A 16,427-nucleotide genomic window follows, 5' to 3' on the forward strand; every position below is an offset into this window, starting at 1 on the left:
GTTTTCATCCTTTGGTGTCTGGCTTCCTTCATTTAGCATAATGTCTTCAAGATTCATCCGTGTTGTAGCATCTGTCTCAACCCCCCCCAACTGTTATTATGGAAATTTCAAACACATAGAAAAGTTAAAAGAATGGTGTGATGAATACCTTTGTGCACACCACCAGGCTTCATTATACCTCATCTTTTTTAACAAACCATGTGCTTTTATGCTCCTTTTGTGGTTGTCTCCAGACTTCCCATCTGTCTTCCCTGGACGCCCCGCCCTTCCGATGTTAGTGTTAGCTGTCCTGTGGCTGCGTGGGATTTCTTCTGAGTAGTGGCAGTGTCTGCTGTGTTTGTGTTTGTGCTGGCTAGCATGGCACGTGGCGTGGGGTAGATAAACTGTAAGGAAGGGAGAAATGCACGAAAGGATGAGAGGAAGAAACTAGAGTTGAGGCTGGAGGAGATGTTATCAGCCTATGGATAATAATGAAAGCCAGGAGAAAAGCTTACAAAAAAATTAAGTTAAATGTGTTAGGGTCACCAGATTAATTAAAATGAAAGTTTCCTGATTCTCAATCAACCACATAGCCTCAGTTATAAGAGTAATTAAGATTGTGTACCACACACAACATTTATTTCACATGAACTTTCTGGGAGTGGGGTAGGCATTGAGAAACAACTGCTTGAATCTACACGTTCGTTGTTAAATGAGATATGTTCTGATTTCAGAGACCTTACAGTGTATGAAAGAGTGAGGCTTAAACTTGCAGAAATATAATTTTCTATTAGCATTTGTTTAAAGTCTTTATAGCAGGTGGCTCAGTCAATTTCTTCCAATATTAATAAAGATGTTCTGAATTGTATCTCTTCTCCATGCCCCATCCCAAGCCATCCGAGAAGAGCCATCTTACAAACGTGTCTGGTCACAAGAGGTAGCTGAGTGCTTTTTAAATCTGATTCTTGGGCACCTCTGTGAAGATTCCGGCTGAATAGGAGGAGGGCCTAGTATTTTTTTTTTTTTTTGGTCTTGTATTTTAACCAGTACTCCCGGTGACTTTAAAGAGTGGGAAGGTTTGGGAAATACAGTAATTACCTGGGACTCTTTTTAGAAACTCTGATATCTGGGCCCATCCCCCCAAAGTTGTGATTTTCCTGGTGTGTGTATGTAGATGGGCATCTATAGTTGTAAAAGTTCCCTCTGCAATTTTAATGCACAATTCTAGAACAGTTTTTCTTAAATTTTAATGTGTGTGCAAATCTGCCGCAGACCTAGGTAAAAATTCAGATTCTGTGTCGGTAAGTCCGGGGTGCGGCCTGAGATTCTGCATTGCTAACAAGCTGCGGTCGGCGTGGGGGCAGTTCTGCAGCCTGCACTGGGGGCCATGGGGCTGCAGAGCCGTGCTGTCCCGTACCAGCCACACGTGGCTGCTCTATTTAAACCCACACAAGACGAACACTTCAGTTCCTCAGCCGCACTAGTTACATTTCAGGTGCTTAGTAACTAAAGTGGCTGGTGGAGTGGACAGTGCGACTCTAGAACATTCCCGTCATCACAGAAGTTGGGCAAGGTGGCACCACAGTACCCTTTTCTTGGAATCTCGCTTGGACTGTGTCCTACCCCTGGACACCCATGGAACCTTCCTGTCCATGTCTGCATTAGGTCCAGAGATCATTCAGGCCCTTTGTGAACCATCCCTACTGTGACCTTTCCTCTCCGCATTTACCTCCCATTTCCTGCCGCTGTGTAGCCTTCGCTCTGCGCAAGGCCACGTGCCTCACTGTCCCACAGACACGCCGGGCCTGGCTGAGGCTCTCTGGGCAGCCAGGTGTGGAGGGCAGGTGTAGCCTGGCAGCTTGGGCCCTGAGGGCCTGGGTCAGGCCTGGCACCTTGGAGGCACCTCCTTTATATATGTCTAGTAAACTAAAATTACTCTCTCTTGCTTAGAATGTTCTGTAGTTTTCCAAATATTCTCCATTCCAAAAGACCTTCTTCTTTGCAAAGCTTTTCCTGACCTCTCTAGGTCTCTGCCTTTTACTCTGAATTTCAGCATCCATCCATCAGTTTAACAGGTGTTTATTAAATGCCTGTCGTGTGTGATTCATCAGGAATATATCGGTCTGGTTCTTTCCCCATTGCCAGTGAGGAGAGTTAGGTAGTAAACAAGTAACAGATAAGTATCTAATTACAAATGGGTGCAGTGACAGGATGGCAGTGGCAGGTGTACGTAGTGTGGGGAGGCCTCTGAAGAATTGTCATAGACGCTGACTCCAGTCGGGGGGCCAGCCATAAGCAGAGTGTGCCCGGAGTCTCCCTGTACAGACTGGCGTTGGCTTGTTCTCCAGGATTGAAGCCTGTGTGACGTGCACTGGCGTCGTCCCTTCAACTAGATCGCGGCTGCCTGTGAGCTGGGACCGTGCGCTGGGCTTCTGTGTTCCCAGCGTTGTGCGCAGCACACGATGGTGTCAGGTCCGTCCACACTGAGTGAGACTGCCCCTCCCCACCCCTCATTACCGCCAGAGCCCTCGCAGGCCAGGGCAGTCCCTTTGGCTTCCTCTCAGGTACCAGACCTCGGTGTCTCCATTGACTGAAGGGTGCTTTCTTTGTGTTGTAGGGAAAACAAGTGGGCGCCCGAGTAGATTGTGGGAACGTTGCTGTGCACCCTAATATTTGGACACGCACCCTCTTCTCCTGCTTCCTTGGTTTGAAGTTTACACTCAGACAGGTCTCCCACTTGTTTTCACTGACTTACAGCAGTGTGGTGGGAAGAAGGCTGGGCTGGGTTCGTAGATGTCGCTAACGTTTGTACTGCACACCCCTCTGCCGGGCAGTACGCCCTCACTGGAGCCGGTCAGACACCGCCCCCTGACCTCCCAGGCATTCTGGTCCCAGGTCTGCCGCCAGTCAGATGCCCTCTAAGCCTCAGTGTGCTTTCTTCTAGATGGGGGTCGTAATGTCTGTTCTTGGTGTCCGTAGTCATTAGGAGCCAGGTGTGAGGAGCCCTGCCGTTCAGAGTAGTCGGGCTGTTGTCACTGTCCTCTGAGTCCTGAGTCATCCTTTTGCTTCTGACAGTTCAGGAGCTGATTGGGGGCCCGCCCCTCCCTGGGGGTCTGCCCCTCCCCGGGGGTCTGCTCCTTCCCGGGGGGGTCTGCCCCCTCCTGGGCATCTGCCCCTCCCTGGGGGTCTGCCCCTTCCTGGGGGTCTGCCCCTCCCCGGGGGTCTGCTCCTTCCCGGGGGTCTGCTCCTTCCCGGGCATCTGCCCCCTCCCGGGGGTCTGCTCCTTCCTGGGGGTCTGCCCCTTCCCGGGGGTCTGCCCCCTCCCGGGCATCTGCCCCTCCCTGGGGGTCTGCCCCTTCCTGGGGGTCTGCCCCTTCCCGGGGGTCTGCTCCGTCCCGGGCATCTGCCCCTCCCTGGGGGTCTGCTCCTTCCCAGGGGTCTGCTTCTCCCTGGGGGTCTGCCCCTCCCTGGGGGGTCTGCTCCTTCCTGGGGGGTCTGCCCCTCCCCGAGGGTCTGCTCCTTCCCCGGCATCTCCCTGACGGCCTAGGTGCCTGTTCGCAGGAGGCCGGCGCCAGGCTCCTGCTGTCCAGCGCTCCATGCTCGGTCTCAGAGCCTCCGTCACACCCGCTCCCACTCTGATCCCTTCCTGTGCAGCACCTGTGGGTTGCTGCCAGCGGCACTCCGGCATGTGCCCAGGGCACTTCAGACAGGCGGGCTGTTGTGTTAGTAAATAGCTTGGAAAACGGTGATGTGCCCGAGCTTGTCCTTGGCTCCTGTCCCCATCGACCGGAAGAAGCTGGTTTTCCTGATTCAGCCATTGTGCCAGGGTAGTCTTGTAAGTGGTGGTGTGGTCGGAGTGTTTGGTGGGGGCATTTGGAGCAGGTGGACTGTTTTTCCACCAAGCTGTTGTACTGGGCATGGCTTTTCTTGGCAGCAGACCTGCAGCCAGACCTTGTGTACTGCGATGCCCCAGAGGGCAGCCCACCAAAAAGTGGTCCTGGGTCTTTGTGTGACAATTTAGCACCTACAGGGTCTTTTGTGGCCGTTATCTCTTAACCCTCACAGCCGTTCTGTGGGATAGGCATTATTCGGTTGTTTATCCAGTGAGAAACCAAGGCTCAGTAAGGGCTGGTAGCTTTCCGAAGGCCACACAGCTGTCCATCAAGTGACCGAGCTGCCATTTGAACTCAGGAGGTCGGGTCCCCAGGTCCCACTGTTGTTTCGGCTGTTACCTGCCGCTGCCTCGCACAGCAAGCTCCTGACCTTTGTACGTGACCTAGTGCACTTAACAAAACACCTTTACGTTATCTTAGGTTTCTAACTCAAGGATGCTGTGAGGGCACGTATTATCCCCTCTGTTTTATAGACAAGGTTGAGACGGGTTAGTGCGTTGCCCCCATCTCTGAGCTTGGCCGTGGCGGCGCTGGGCCCTGAGCCAGCTGCTGCTTGCCAGTCAGCGCTTTGCTGCTCCCCCACGCCACCCTGGCGCCTGGACAGAGCAGCTCCTCGGGGCCCTTCCCTTCAGTGCCCCGTGCCCCAGGAAGCAGGACCCTCCCCACCTTCCCTTACAAGTCCCCGCTAGAAAATGGCCCCGGTCCATGGCCCAGTTGCTGATTAGCCTCTGTGTGTTTGGACTTCCTGACAGGGGTCTCTGTGCCAGCAGAGACTGTTAGGCGCTCACGCGCCTGGTCCGAGAGGCTGGGCCAGCATGGCCAGCCAAGAGCTGGGGAACATTGAGGCCAAGGTGCCTAGTTCCCTTCCCCAAAGGGCAGCTGCCTTGCGGATACGTGCCCTGGGGCCCGGGGAGGAGGTGCAGTCCACGCCCACCGCTGTGCCTGGGGAGAGACGGACGCTCAGACTGTCTGGAGCCCATGCCTGGGGGCAGCAGGGGAAGCACTGCTGACTGAGGGAGAGTGGGCTGGGAGGGTCAGCTGGACACGACCCCCTTCTCTGCCCCCGTCAGCCGTAGTCACTCAGCCCCTCCGCTTTCCCTGTTCCTCTGCGTGAGAGGGAGAGTTGGGGCCAGGCGCTCTCTGAAGACCCCTCCCAGCACGCCACATAGCTTCCCCATTGCTCATCGTGTCTGTATGTCCTTCTGAGCTGACGCTGTGGTCGCCGGCGTCTTCGCAGCGTCCCCGGCCTCGGTGCCTGGGCCCCTCCCGGCTCCCCGGGAGAACAGCTGTCATACTCTGTTCCAGGGGATCCTCTCGGACGATCGCGGGCTGGCTGCTGCCCTCTGGAGGACCTTCTTCAACCAGAAGTGCGAGGACCCCCGGCAGCTGGAACTGCTGGTGGAGTACGTGAGGAAGCAGGTGAGCGGCCTCCCCCCCCTCCTGGCCCACCGGGATGCAGGTGCTTCCTGAGCCTGTCCGTGCGGGGCTGCCCGGGGGGCCATGCGGAGGGAGGGAACTCCGACCCGAGCATGTCAGCAGTGGGCGCCGCTGGCGGGCACCGTCTGCGTATCCACCGGGAGCAAGGCTGCAGCGGGGAACACTTGGCCTCTCATTCGCTGTGCACGCAGCCTTCCGCGTGCCAGTGCTATGCCAGCTCACAGCCCCCGAGCCTGTACGGTGCAGCGGGTGGGATGGCGCGGCCGTCTGCTGTGGCCCTCCTCCGTGCCCACCGTGAGCCCCAGGGTTGTGTTTCCTGCTCCTGGTTTCCAGCAGGCCCGGGCTCCAGGCCACCTTCTGCTGACCTCCCTCAGTCCTCTTCTTCCGGGTGCTCTGCATAGTCAAGTCGGTCTCCCCACTTCGTTCTCACGTCTCTGGCCCCGGGGCTCCCCGACGCCCGGGTGTCTAGGAGAAAACGCCAGAATGAGGACTGCCCAGTTCGTTTTTCTCAGGCCCGTGGAGAACTCACACCTTGATCTCTGCGCCCTATGATACTGTGTTGATGGGAAGCTGCTCTATAGATGAGCGAGCAAGTGGCAGGGAGGAGGGACGCAGTGGCCTCTCCAGGGTCTCCTAGTGAATCACCCGCACAGCTGGCTAGAACCCGAAGCCGGGTGATTCATGTCGCCACCGGAGGCCGCAGCTGCTCAGACAGCTCATCAGCTCAGGCTGGCCCATGAGTCACACCTTCGTTCATGGGCCTGGCTCCTGGAGCCGAAGGCCTCACCCTACAGTTATTCTTACTCACCTGTGTCCCCAGCCTTCAGGCCTCCAATAGCCCAGCCCTGGCTCTGAAGGAGAAGCTAGCCAACAGGACCATCTTGTTGATTGCTGGAAAAGCCACATACTGAGGCTTTTCAGACCCAAAGGGTAGAGAACCCCCAAAGCCAGGATTTCTGTTTGATCACTCTTTAAAACTGCCAGAGCCCGACAGAGGGCACTATGGCCAGGGGACCCCACCCACAGCGAGTTCTGAGACTCGGACTGTTCACTGGACTCGCCCTCAGCCAGGAGGTGCAACTGGCAAAGCAAATACTATGTTTTCTGAGAGACCAACCCAACTTTTCCATCTGCTGTGGTGGGCTTGTGCCAGGGGCCACGACAAGGGCAAGGCTGGCACCTCTCTGAGGGTCCTAAAGGAAGGGGCTGCCACACTGGTGCCCCAGCGAGAGGCCAGCGAGTGGGAAGCGTGGAGCTTTGATGGGCATCCGCTCTGTCGGCAAACATTCTGGGCATCTGCTATGCCAGGCCTTGTATTCAGAAAGCAGAGGGTAAGGGATCTGAGTCCTGCCCTCAGGGAGCCAGCTCCTGGTTTGACGAGGACACCAGTCAGGCACAAGGGTAACCTGGAAAATCAGTCTGTGATGTGACACAGGTGGGAACAGAGGCCAGAGACGGGGAGACTAAGTCTGAGCCGAGGGACCAGGGAGACCAGGAAGCTGGGGCCTGCGTGGACGCTAGCCCTGCACCAGGATGCTGGCTGGTGTGGTAGGTGGTCCCGAGACCCGGTCAGGACGTGTGGAGATTGTTATCCCAGGAGCTGGGCGTAAAGGTGGCTTTAGGAACAGAAATGGAGTCGTTGGCAAGGGAAGTCGTGGGCTTTAGGAAAGATAATGAGTCAGTTGACCTCCTTGCCCCGGAGGACAGCAGGACATGAAGAAATCTAGCCCTGAGGTCCTGTGAGAGGCTGGGGTTCAGTTCGAAGGTCGGCAGCCTGAGTTTGAAGCTACAGAAGTGAAGGAACTCCTGGGAGAGGGGGACGGTCCAAGGCCCAGAGGAGGCCCCAGGCTCGCCTGCTGCCCTGGCCCCAGACGCCTGCCTGCCCCCTCACGGAGACGCCTGCCCCGACCCAGCTCTCACCCCAGCTTTGGCCTGGCCACTTGAAGCAGTTCTCGTCCGCTCTTCTTCCTAGCGGCAGCCTGGGGAGCCCTCCAGAGACTGCCCTGAGCTCCTGGGACTCAGCCACTCGTTAGATGACCTGCCTCATACAGGATCACTGCCTGACCACCTCTCCCCTGCGGCTGTTCCTGTCCTCCATCACAGCTGTCCCCGCTCTGCAGAGCAGGTTGGGGACTGAACCCCCAGCCATCCTGGAGGGCTGGAGGTGGGGCCCGCTGCCCAGAGTCACGGCCAACTGACCATGGAGTCGGCCCACTAGAGGACAGCAGAGACATAGTTCAAAAGAATCAGTCCCCGAGACTAGCAGTGTGCCTGTGTCCTATCACTTTTTCTTGCCCTAGGTCCTGTCAGGTGCACATTACTTTTCGCTTTCTCAGACAAGGGAACTTACACCTCAGAGAAGGGAGTCCACTCACCTTGAGGACCATTCATTGCTACTCTGAATAGACACACACACACACCCCTGCTTAAGACGTATCTCCCGATACATCGGCCCTAGAACGTTCTTTCAGTCCGGAGAGCCAGGGCTTGTATCTCTGTTCCAAGGCATGATGGCAAATTCCCTAAAGCCTTCCCAGGGAGCTTCCCGTGACTTGTCTCTCCAAATCAGAGACCACCCATGGCCAGAGAGCTGGGATGGTCAGAAGTCCCCTTGTGCCCCTCCCTTCCGCTCCTTTGGAAGGCTGGTTCCTAACGCCATCTCACTCTGTCCTTCCCTGTCCGTTTCCTCTGTTTCCCGCTCTTCCCCTTGCAGATTCAGTACCTGGACTCCATGAATGGTGAGGATCTGCTTCTGACAGGGGAGGTGAGCTGGCGCCCTCTAGTGGAGAAGAATCCTCAGAGCGTCCTGAAGCCCCATTCCCCCATTTATAATGACGAGGGTCTTTGATGACCCGCCGGCTCTGAAGAACTGCTGGGGGAGAGGCGCCTGTTAGGCCTGGACCCTGCAGAAAGTGGCCTGAACTGACCTATGAACAGCGTGTGTCAAATACCTGGCCCCATTTGTGTTGATTTTCCTCTTAGTACGCCCAGGAATCTGAGCTGATGGGATAATAGTACCAGGAGGAACTCTTCTGGGCCGTCGTCTCCCGCAAGAGAAGCCCTGAGCAAGAGCTCCCCGACATGTTCCCCAAGTCCCCCTGGCAGCCTGAGATTGACAGCTTTTCCCAAAGGCCACAGAAGGGATAGGGGATGTTAGAAAGAAGGGCGCACCCACCAGGGGTCCACCGTGGCCTCGGAGCAGTTTGTAACACTGCCAAGTCAAGACGCTCAACCCTGCTCCGTCTCCTGGCTTTGAGCTGTGGGGTTGAGCCGGCCATTAAAAGAAACAGAATCAACTGTCTCGTGATTCGTCTTCATTCTCGAGTCTTAGAGACTTCCCTGAGGTGGCAGGTGCTACGAGCCAAGGAGTGCCCCTCAGCTCAGAGACAGGCAGGGAGGGCTCAGGGGAGTCTCTGCTGCTGCTTTTGCCTCCGATTCATGGAGATGTCACAGTTCTGGCCAGGCCACAGCCTGCCAAGCCCTGTCGGCCGGGACCCCAGCGGCCTCTGATAGGACAAGCCAAGGGCTTGTCATATCTCAAGCCATTTGAAAAAAGCCCTCAACAACAAAGGTCCCTTTGTCACCCTCCAGTAACCCGGGTGAGGAACATGCTGTCTTTCCTCTCCTGGTTCCCCTGTGTGAGATGTTGGGAGAAGAGAACATTCTTCCTGGCTTTGTTACCCCGTCTCAGGACCCGCCCCGTGCCCGCCTTCCGCGCCCTTCCCAGCGTCTGGAGCGAGTAGGCAGAGACTCCGTGGTCTGAGCATTTGAGGGCCAGTCCCCTCCCCCCTCTGAGTGTGGGTCATCTCTTGGGGGACTTTCTTTAAATTGAAGAAAGGGGGCGGGGAGCCATATTGCCCCTCCTTCCCCCATCAAACTTCCTTCATTTAACTTGCTATAAAATGAGTCATATAAAGAAACTCTATATGGGTGAGGTATATCCCACTTCTGTGAAAACATTACAAATCAAACGGCCTTCTCTGAGTTTATTTAAGATGCTTTTGTTGTGAGCGGGGCTCTCGAGTGAAGCCTCCTCTGTGTGTGTCAGATAATAACACCTTGTAACTCATTACAGCTGGGCACTATTTACATAAACCAGAGCTGAGCCAGGCAGGAATTTGCTGATTAATTTATTTTTAATGGAGTGAAGTATACCATGCACCAAAATAAACTTTACTGTGTGTACCTAACTGCTCCTGCAATGGATGGAAAAATTAATGGAACAGATTTTGGCTCCCAACCCTACATTAATTCATATATAAAAGTGATTTGAGCCTTAACCCATTTGCTGCCCACGGCAGCTCCGCAGCCACAGATCCCAGTTCAGCTACCGGGCTTGCTTTAGAGTCGTGGAATCGCTGATTGGGAAGGAACTTGAAAGGTTCTTCAGTCCAGCCCTGGTCCACAACCTGACTCCGTTTCCCAACATCCCCGTTGGCCTAGGTTCATATAGCCCTCTGTGAATACCTCCACCGCAGATGGTCCCGGCCTCGGAGTCCGGTCCTGGCTTCAGGGGCAGTCATCACACACTGCCTGCCGCTTGTGTGCGGTGCTGCGTGTCTCAGGGCCGAATGGGCCCATCATGTCTGTGTGGTCCCCAAGACCTCGCTTTCTGGCCATCGGCATTGTTCACTGGCTACATACCCTCCCCCTTTCAAGGTAGAATCCAGGCTCCCCGGAGGCTGCAAAACTCTTCTTAGTTTGAGCCTTGCTTTTTTTTTTTTTAAGCGAGAGAGAGAGGGACAGAGAGACAGGAAGGGAGAGAGATGAGAAGCATCAACTGGTAGTTGCAGCTCTAGTTGTTCATTGATTGCTTTCTCATATGCGCCTTGACTGAGGGGATCTAGCTGAGCCAGTGACCCCATGCGCAAGCCAGCAACCTTGGGCTTCAAACCAGCAACCATGGGTCATATCTATGATCCCACGCTCAAGCTGATGGCCCCATGCTCAAGCTGGAGACCTCGGGGTTTTGAACCTGGGTCCTCAGCTTCCCAGGCCAACACTCTTATCCTTTGCGCCACCGCCTGGTCACATGAGCCTTGCTTATTTTTGTGAGTTTCTAAGCCATTTCTTCCTTGAACAAACTGAATCACTTGGGGTTACCAGAAGAGACCATTCTGTGTATTTTCTCTGCCTCAATCCTCTTCCTCCGTCTTTGGGCTAAAGAAATCCCACAGGTGGTCAGGTACTGGCTCCTGTCCGCCCCAGGTGGTACCCTCTGCTGTGGCTACTTTCCTCCCCGCTCCATCTGTACTGTGAGCCCTTCGGAGTGGGCACTGTGATCGGGTCAGTCACACTGTTTTCCACTGCCCAGCAGAGCCCCTGCCTCCTGGTAGGCATCAGTGTAAGCTTTGACAAGTGGAAGAAGGAATGAATGACTAAATCATCAATCATCAGTACAGGCCCCCCAAAAGCCCATTCCCTCAGTCTGACCTACAGTTCAGCTTATTTTAACAATGAGCTCAATAACAATAGCTCAGTGTTTTTCTATTGTATATTGTTACTACATAGTATACGAAACGAAAACATGATTTCTTTATTTTTATTTTCACTGATTTTAGCAAGTGAGGAAGGGAGAGAGAAAGTGACAGGAACATTGATCTGTCCCTGTATGTTTCCTGACCAGGGATCGAACAGGTAACCTCTGAGCTTCCGGCCGGTGCTCTAACCAGCCAAGCTTCCGGCCAGGGCGAGGGCCTGATTTCTTATCCTCAGGGAGATTGACCTCTAGGAATCATTTTGGCACTTATTTGTACTCTTTATGCTTCCGGAAAGGATTAAGAGACACAGTTACAATAAAATGGCCAAAACAAAACAAATTTTAAAAGATAAGGAGCTCGTATGGGGAGGGAAGAGAAGGAGAATAATAATGTTAGAAAACCTTGGCTGCTAGTAAAGCAACTTTCACAGGACTTTTTGGGTAATTTGTGAAGTGTTTTTAACACATTATCTCAACGGCTGTCCTATAAATAGGCATTATCCTCATGGTTTTTATCCCCTTGACACAGGTGAGGGGACTAAGGCTCAGGGAGGCCGGTGGGGTCACTGAGAGTAAGGAGGGGCCCCGCGTGCGGCCACCCACATCCTCCAGCCCCGGCCCTGGCTCTCTCCTGGCCCACACTGCCTCCCGCAGGGCAGCGAGGAAACGAGTCTACAGTGGAGTCTACAACTGTTCTGAGCTCCCCAGCAGCCGAAGGCAGAACCGAGAAGGCCTTAAGGTCGTGTAGTTCCCCTCGTCACATAAAAGGAGGTGCACTTGTTCATGGGGAGAAACAAATGTTTTCCTTCCTCCTCAGAGAAGAGTGCCTTTTAGGCGGTTTAAATGAGAAATACTGCACAATGGAGTGAATAGTACCGTACCCCTAAGATTTAATTTTGTCTAAAATAAAAATAATAATCAATCATGGACCCTGGCCAGTTGGCTCAGCAGCAGAGTGTTGGCCCAGCGTGTGGAAGTCCCAGGTTCGATTCCCGGCCAGCGCCCATCTGCTTCTCCACCCTTCCCCCTCTCCTTTTTCTCTGTCTCTCTCTTCCCCTCCCACAGCCAAAGTTCCATCAGAGCAAAGTTGGCCCGGGCGCTAAGGATGGCTCCATGGCCTCTGCCTCAGGCGCTAGAATGGCTCTGGTTGCAACAGAGCATCGCCCCCTGGTGGGCATGCCGGGTGGATTCCTGTCAGGCACATGCAGGGATCTCTCTGCCTTCCCACTTCTCACAAAAAAGAAAAAAAATCGTGAATAATTGCTATTTCTTTCGTCAAGCTGAGATGAAAGCCCCGGCCACAGTTCGGCTGGGACAGTTCACACTGGCTGCTGGGGCGGGTGCTGCCTGTGGGTGTTCTCACGTGTATCTCATTTAATCCTCAGCCGCAGTTCTGCGAGGTGAGTGTCCTGAGGCTCAGGCTTCCTCTGGGGGAAACGGAAGCCCGGGGCGGCCCAGAGTTCTGCGGGCCAAGTCGGGTGGTTCCAACACCTGTCCAGTGCTTCCGGTCTAGAAAGAGAGGACTAGGTGGGGAGAGGGTCGGTTGTGCTACTATCCAGAAAGAAACCTAAAGCAGCGCTCCAGCCTCATGGGCGGTGCGGGCACAGACACAAACTAAAGAAGAAACAGAACAAGGGCTCAGAAGTCAGAAGTGCCTCGAAGGGAAGCAGGACACGCTGGGAAGGCTGAGGTACCCGGAGCAGGTGGTGAGGGTCTGCTCAGGGGAAGGCACACGACTCCAGTGGACCAGCCGCGTTGGTTGCTAAGGGGAGAAGAGGATGCAGAGACGGGGGAGGGGGGCGAATGGGGGTGACCCGGGTTATGCTGCTGGGACAGGCCACAGGGAGCCACCTGCCTTCTTGGGAAGGGCTGACGTCCCGAAAGCTACAATGCACAGCAGTGCACAGGGCGGGTTGGCTCGGTCACAAAGGGATTCTAGGCATCTAGGCTTGAGGGCCTGGGGTTGCAGGGATTCAAAGGGAAGTTCAAACCCCAGGGGAAAATAATCACAGCTCTTCTGGGAGATGGGATGTCCCGCCTATGAGGGGAGCTTGAAAAGAAGAATCCCCCTTTTGGGTTTTTTCCCTATGAGACAGAGCCAGTAGGGTGGTTGCCCCCACCCACCATGCAGCAAGGAAACGACCACTGAGAAGGAACCACTTACAGGTTCAAGGTGACCCTGCGGCAAAGCTGAGCAGTCGCATTTCTTCCGAGCCTGACCCTATTGCTTTTGATGCATCATGGTTCTGTCTGCATGGGGGGGGGGGGGGCACTCTGGTAGAAGACTAGACAGTAGACATCCCCAGGGAGGGCACAGGAACAGGGCAGGAATGGACCTCGGGATGATTAGGACAGGGGCCAGGGACTGGCCTTGTCGAGCACGGAAGGGACACTTGAAGTCACGAAGCTGGACGAGCTCCCAGAGGCGCAGTGCCGGGAGGGGGTACACGGATGGCAGGGAGCCACAGGGGAAGCATTCCTGGGAGGGGTAGGAGGTGCAGGACCTGGCATGGGAGGGGGAGTCTGGAATGGAGGCCAGGGGAGAGTAGAGCTTCCCGGAGGAGGAGGCTAAGCTCCTAATGCTGCAAGCTGCAGAGAGGAGGGCCAGGGAGCATGCGTGTGAGGAGGAGGGCGTTCAGACCACGTCAGGAACAGGAGCTTGGGGAGGACACAGATCGCAAAGGGTTAAGAAGGCAGGGTGTGGCAGCAGCTGTGGCGTTTGGGGAGGTGCCTCGCTGAGAAGAAACGGAGAAAAAATGGACAGGGGTTAGGACAGCGTGCAAACAACCCTCCCAGCACGGGATAATGCTGAAGATGTGCAGGGGTGGCGCGCGAGCCGGATTAAGTCTAAAAACTACTTAGGGGAAGGAAGGGAACTTCCCACAAATGTTAGGTGGTATCTTACTGTTACTATGTATATTATTATCATTATCATTGTCATCCCTCTGGAAGTGGAAGCCAGGACATGAGAACAGGGCCGGGCTTTGGAGCAGAGGAGGGAACCACTTGATCTGGGACCAGAAGACCAAGATGGATGGGGTGGGGGGGTGGGGGGGGCGAGGGACTTCTGAGCTGAGGGCTGAGGAGGAAGGGGTGCTCATGCTGGTCCACACACCCGGGGAATCTAGCGCTGATCCGCCGTTCCGGAGAAGCGGGACGGAAGAGAACCGGGCAGACCCAGAGCGTTCAAACTCCTCCTTTGGGAGTGGCACTCCTATACTTGTGCCCTGGTTCTGCCTACGTCTCCCCACCCTCTCCCCACTGCACCCCACCCCAGGCCAGACCTCAGGCCCCTTGCTGTAATCCCCTACCCACTTACCCATGCCCAGGTGCTAACTGATCCATCCCAAGTTTTCTGTGGCTTCCAGGGGCCTTGCCCTGAGCGGTGCCAGCGAGCCTAGGACCCGGACCCTGCTCGGGTCAAGGACCCTCCCTCTGCTGAGGGAAGAAAGGTCCTGGAGGTCCTGACTAGGTGTTCCCAGGAAGGGGGTCTTTCAGCACTGACTGACCTGTAATGCCAACAAGTGACGGCATACGGCGTGCACACTGTCAGGGACGGGGACCTCCTGCCCCTCCGGCGCACTGCCTGGACCGAGGCCCGAGGGGCTCACCCGAACTTTCAGTCCGGAACCAGAACCGGAACCCTGGGGCCTATGCAGGCCTGCTCCTTCCCTCTTTTTCTCTCCCTGCGGCCAGAAACAGCCCCTTCAATTCCCAGTCACCCTCTGGGAGGGAGCCTGCACGGGCTGTGCCCTAGTTGGGGGTCGGGGGGGTGGGGACATGGTTCCTCTCAGGTTCCAGAATGGGTCATGAGCTCTAAACCCCAAACACTTGGTGTATGCCTCGGCTGAATTTGTGGCTTATAATGATTTATGGGTTTGCCTTCCCCACTGAACTGAGTTCCTTCGGGGCACAGACCAGGGCTTACTCATCTTTGGAACCACAGTGCTGGCCTGACATAGGCGTTAAATCCATACAGGGTGGCTTAGGTGGACGGAGGGGAGGGCAGGAAGGGGGAGAGGTGGCTGGATCACCACTGGTGAATGAGAAGAGATGGGGAGGCGTGGGGGAAGGCTGTGCGGGAAAGAGAGACCCACTGTCACTGTGTACAGTCCGGACCCAGACACGGTCCCCTTTCTGAAGTAGGGTGCCAACATTCTCATTCCTTGGAGTCCTACATGCCCAAGAAAGGTGCGGATACTTGTCTGGGTACACCTCCTGTGAACTGGGGCGACAGGCCAGACCCCAGAGCCACACTCCCTGACATGGCAGGGAGCCATGTTCGCCCTCGGGGCCGGCCTTTGGTCCAGAAGGGGCCAGGGACTGACCAGGGGGGCCCGTGGCCACCTCTTCATTTGTCTCCAGGCCTTCCCCAAGTCCCTGCCTTTTCACGGCCGGAAAGCTCTGGAGTCGGCCTGCACCGAGCGGCTGCCACGCTCAGCCAGCCTCGTGAACCAGCGCAGCCCAGTCATTCCTCACAGCAGCCTGGTGAAGGAGGTGGTGCTGGTCCCATTTTACAGATTCAGCCACCGTGACTCAGGAGGGATTGTTCAACTCATTAAGTGCCAGAGCCGGGGTGACCTCCCGCAGGCCTGTGTGGTGCTCAAGGACGGTGCACCACGCCTGTCTGGGTTGCTCCCAGAGCCGGGGTGACCTCCCGCAGGCCTGTGTGGTGCTCGAGGACGGTGCACCACGCCTGTCTGGGTTGCTCCCAGAGCCGGGGTGACCTCCCGCAGGCCTGTGTGGTGCTCGAGGACGGTGCACCACGCCTGTCGGGTTGCTTCGGAGTCTGGTGCCTTGGGCTGCTGTCCCGTGGGAGACTGCTCCCTAAGGTATCCCAGAATACCACCGCTCTGGGAGTCTTGGCAACCTCCGTGCACTTTAGCAAGGCCCTCTTCAGAGGGTGGCCTGGGTGGCCTTTCTGACGGTCCTTTCCTGTGCCACCGCCCCCCCCCCCCGGGCATGCCCCTGCCCCTCTCGGCCTCCTGCCTGGAGCACCCTGCTTGCCCTTCTGTCCACCCGGAAGTCTTTTTCATCCTCTGATACCCGGCTCAAGCCGACCTCTGGGCATCCTTACCACCTGGCCCTGTATCTCTAGATCTAGGTCGCTTCATTCAAGGGAGTTGGGCACACTCCTCCCTACTTGCCCCGGTGGCTTCTCCCAGGAATCCCGTCTCCCCAGACCCAGAGGAGTCACATGAAAGGTGTGTGGCGGTGTTGGCATCGCAGCGGCCACGCCTGGAGGGCTGCAGCCCAACCTCGGCTCCCGCCACCCCCACAGGACAGTCACCAGTCCAGGCGCCACTTGGCTTCTTAGAGACAAGGCTAAATGCCCCCCAGGATGGCAGAGTGATGCCGGGCAGGCGCCTGACACACCCCCTGGACAGGAAAATGTTTTTCTTCCTCTTAATAACAGTTATTAAGGGGCCGGTGCCCAGCACACTTCAGCCGGGGTCTGGGCTTAGCTATCTGTACGGTTCCCATCACCCTGGGCCCCCACCTCTTGGCCAGGCCCACGGCCAGGATCCACCTATCTACCCTCCTGTTGCCCTTGACCCACTCAGCCTGCAGGGAGGGGCTGCCAGTCCTGCAGCCCTAGGGGATTTAATTTGATTCACATGCTTTCATTATTAGGGGAT

The 16,427-nt window shown here is 56.0% G+C and overlaps 1 protein-coding gene across 2 annotated transcripts in view; it reads left to right on the plus strand.

Annotated features, from left to right (window-relative positions):
* The window catches only part of UQCC1 (ubiquinol-cytochrome c reductase complex assembly factor 1), a 101,125-nt gene extending 92,520 nt beyond the window's left edge, over positions 1–8,605 (plus strand). For both annotated transcript variants that reach the window (XM_066383997.1, XM_066383998.1), the window contains 2 exons: positions 5,178–5,291; positions 8,023–8,605. In XM_066383997.1, the coding sequence (XP_066240094.1) occupies positions 5,178–5,291; positions 8,023–8,157 (249 nt within the window). In that variant the 3' untranslated portion in view covers positions 8,158–8,605. The remainder of the gene's footprint in view (positions 1–5,177; positions 5,292–8,022) is intronic.
* The last annotated feature ends 7,822 nt before the right edge of the window (positions 8,606–16,427 follow it).

Source organism: Saccopteryx leptura, chromosome 5 (genome assembly GCF_036850995.1).
Source record: "Saccopteryx leptura isolate mSacLep1 chromosome 5, mSacLep1_pri_phased_curated, whole genome shotgun sequence".
NCBI classification, from domain to species: domain Eukaryota; kingdom Metazoa; phylum Chordata; class Mammalia; order Chiroptera; family Emballonuridae; genus Saccopteryx; species Saccopteryx leptura.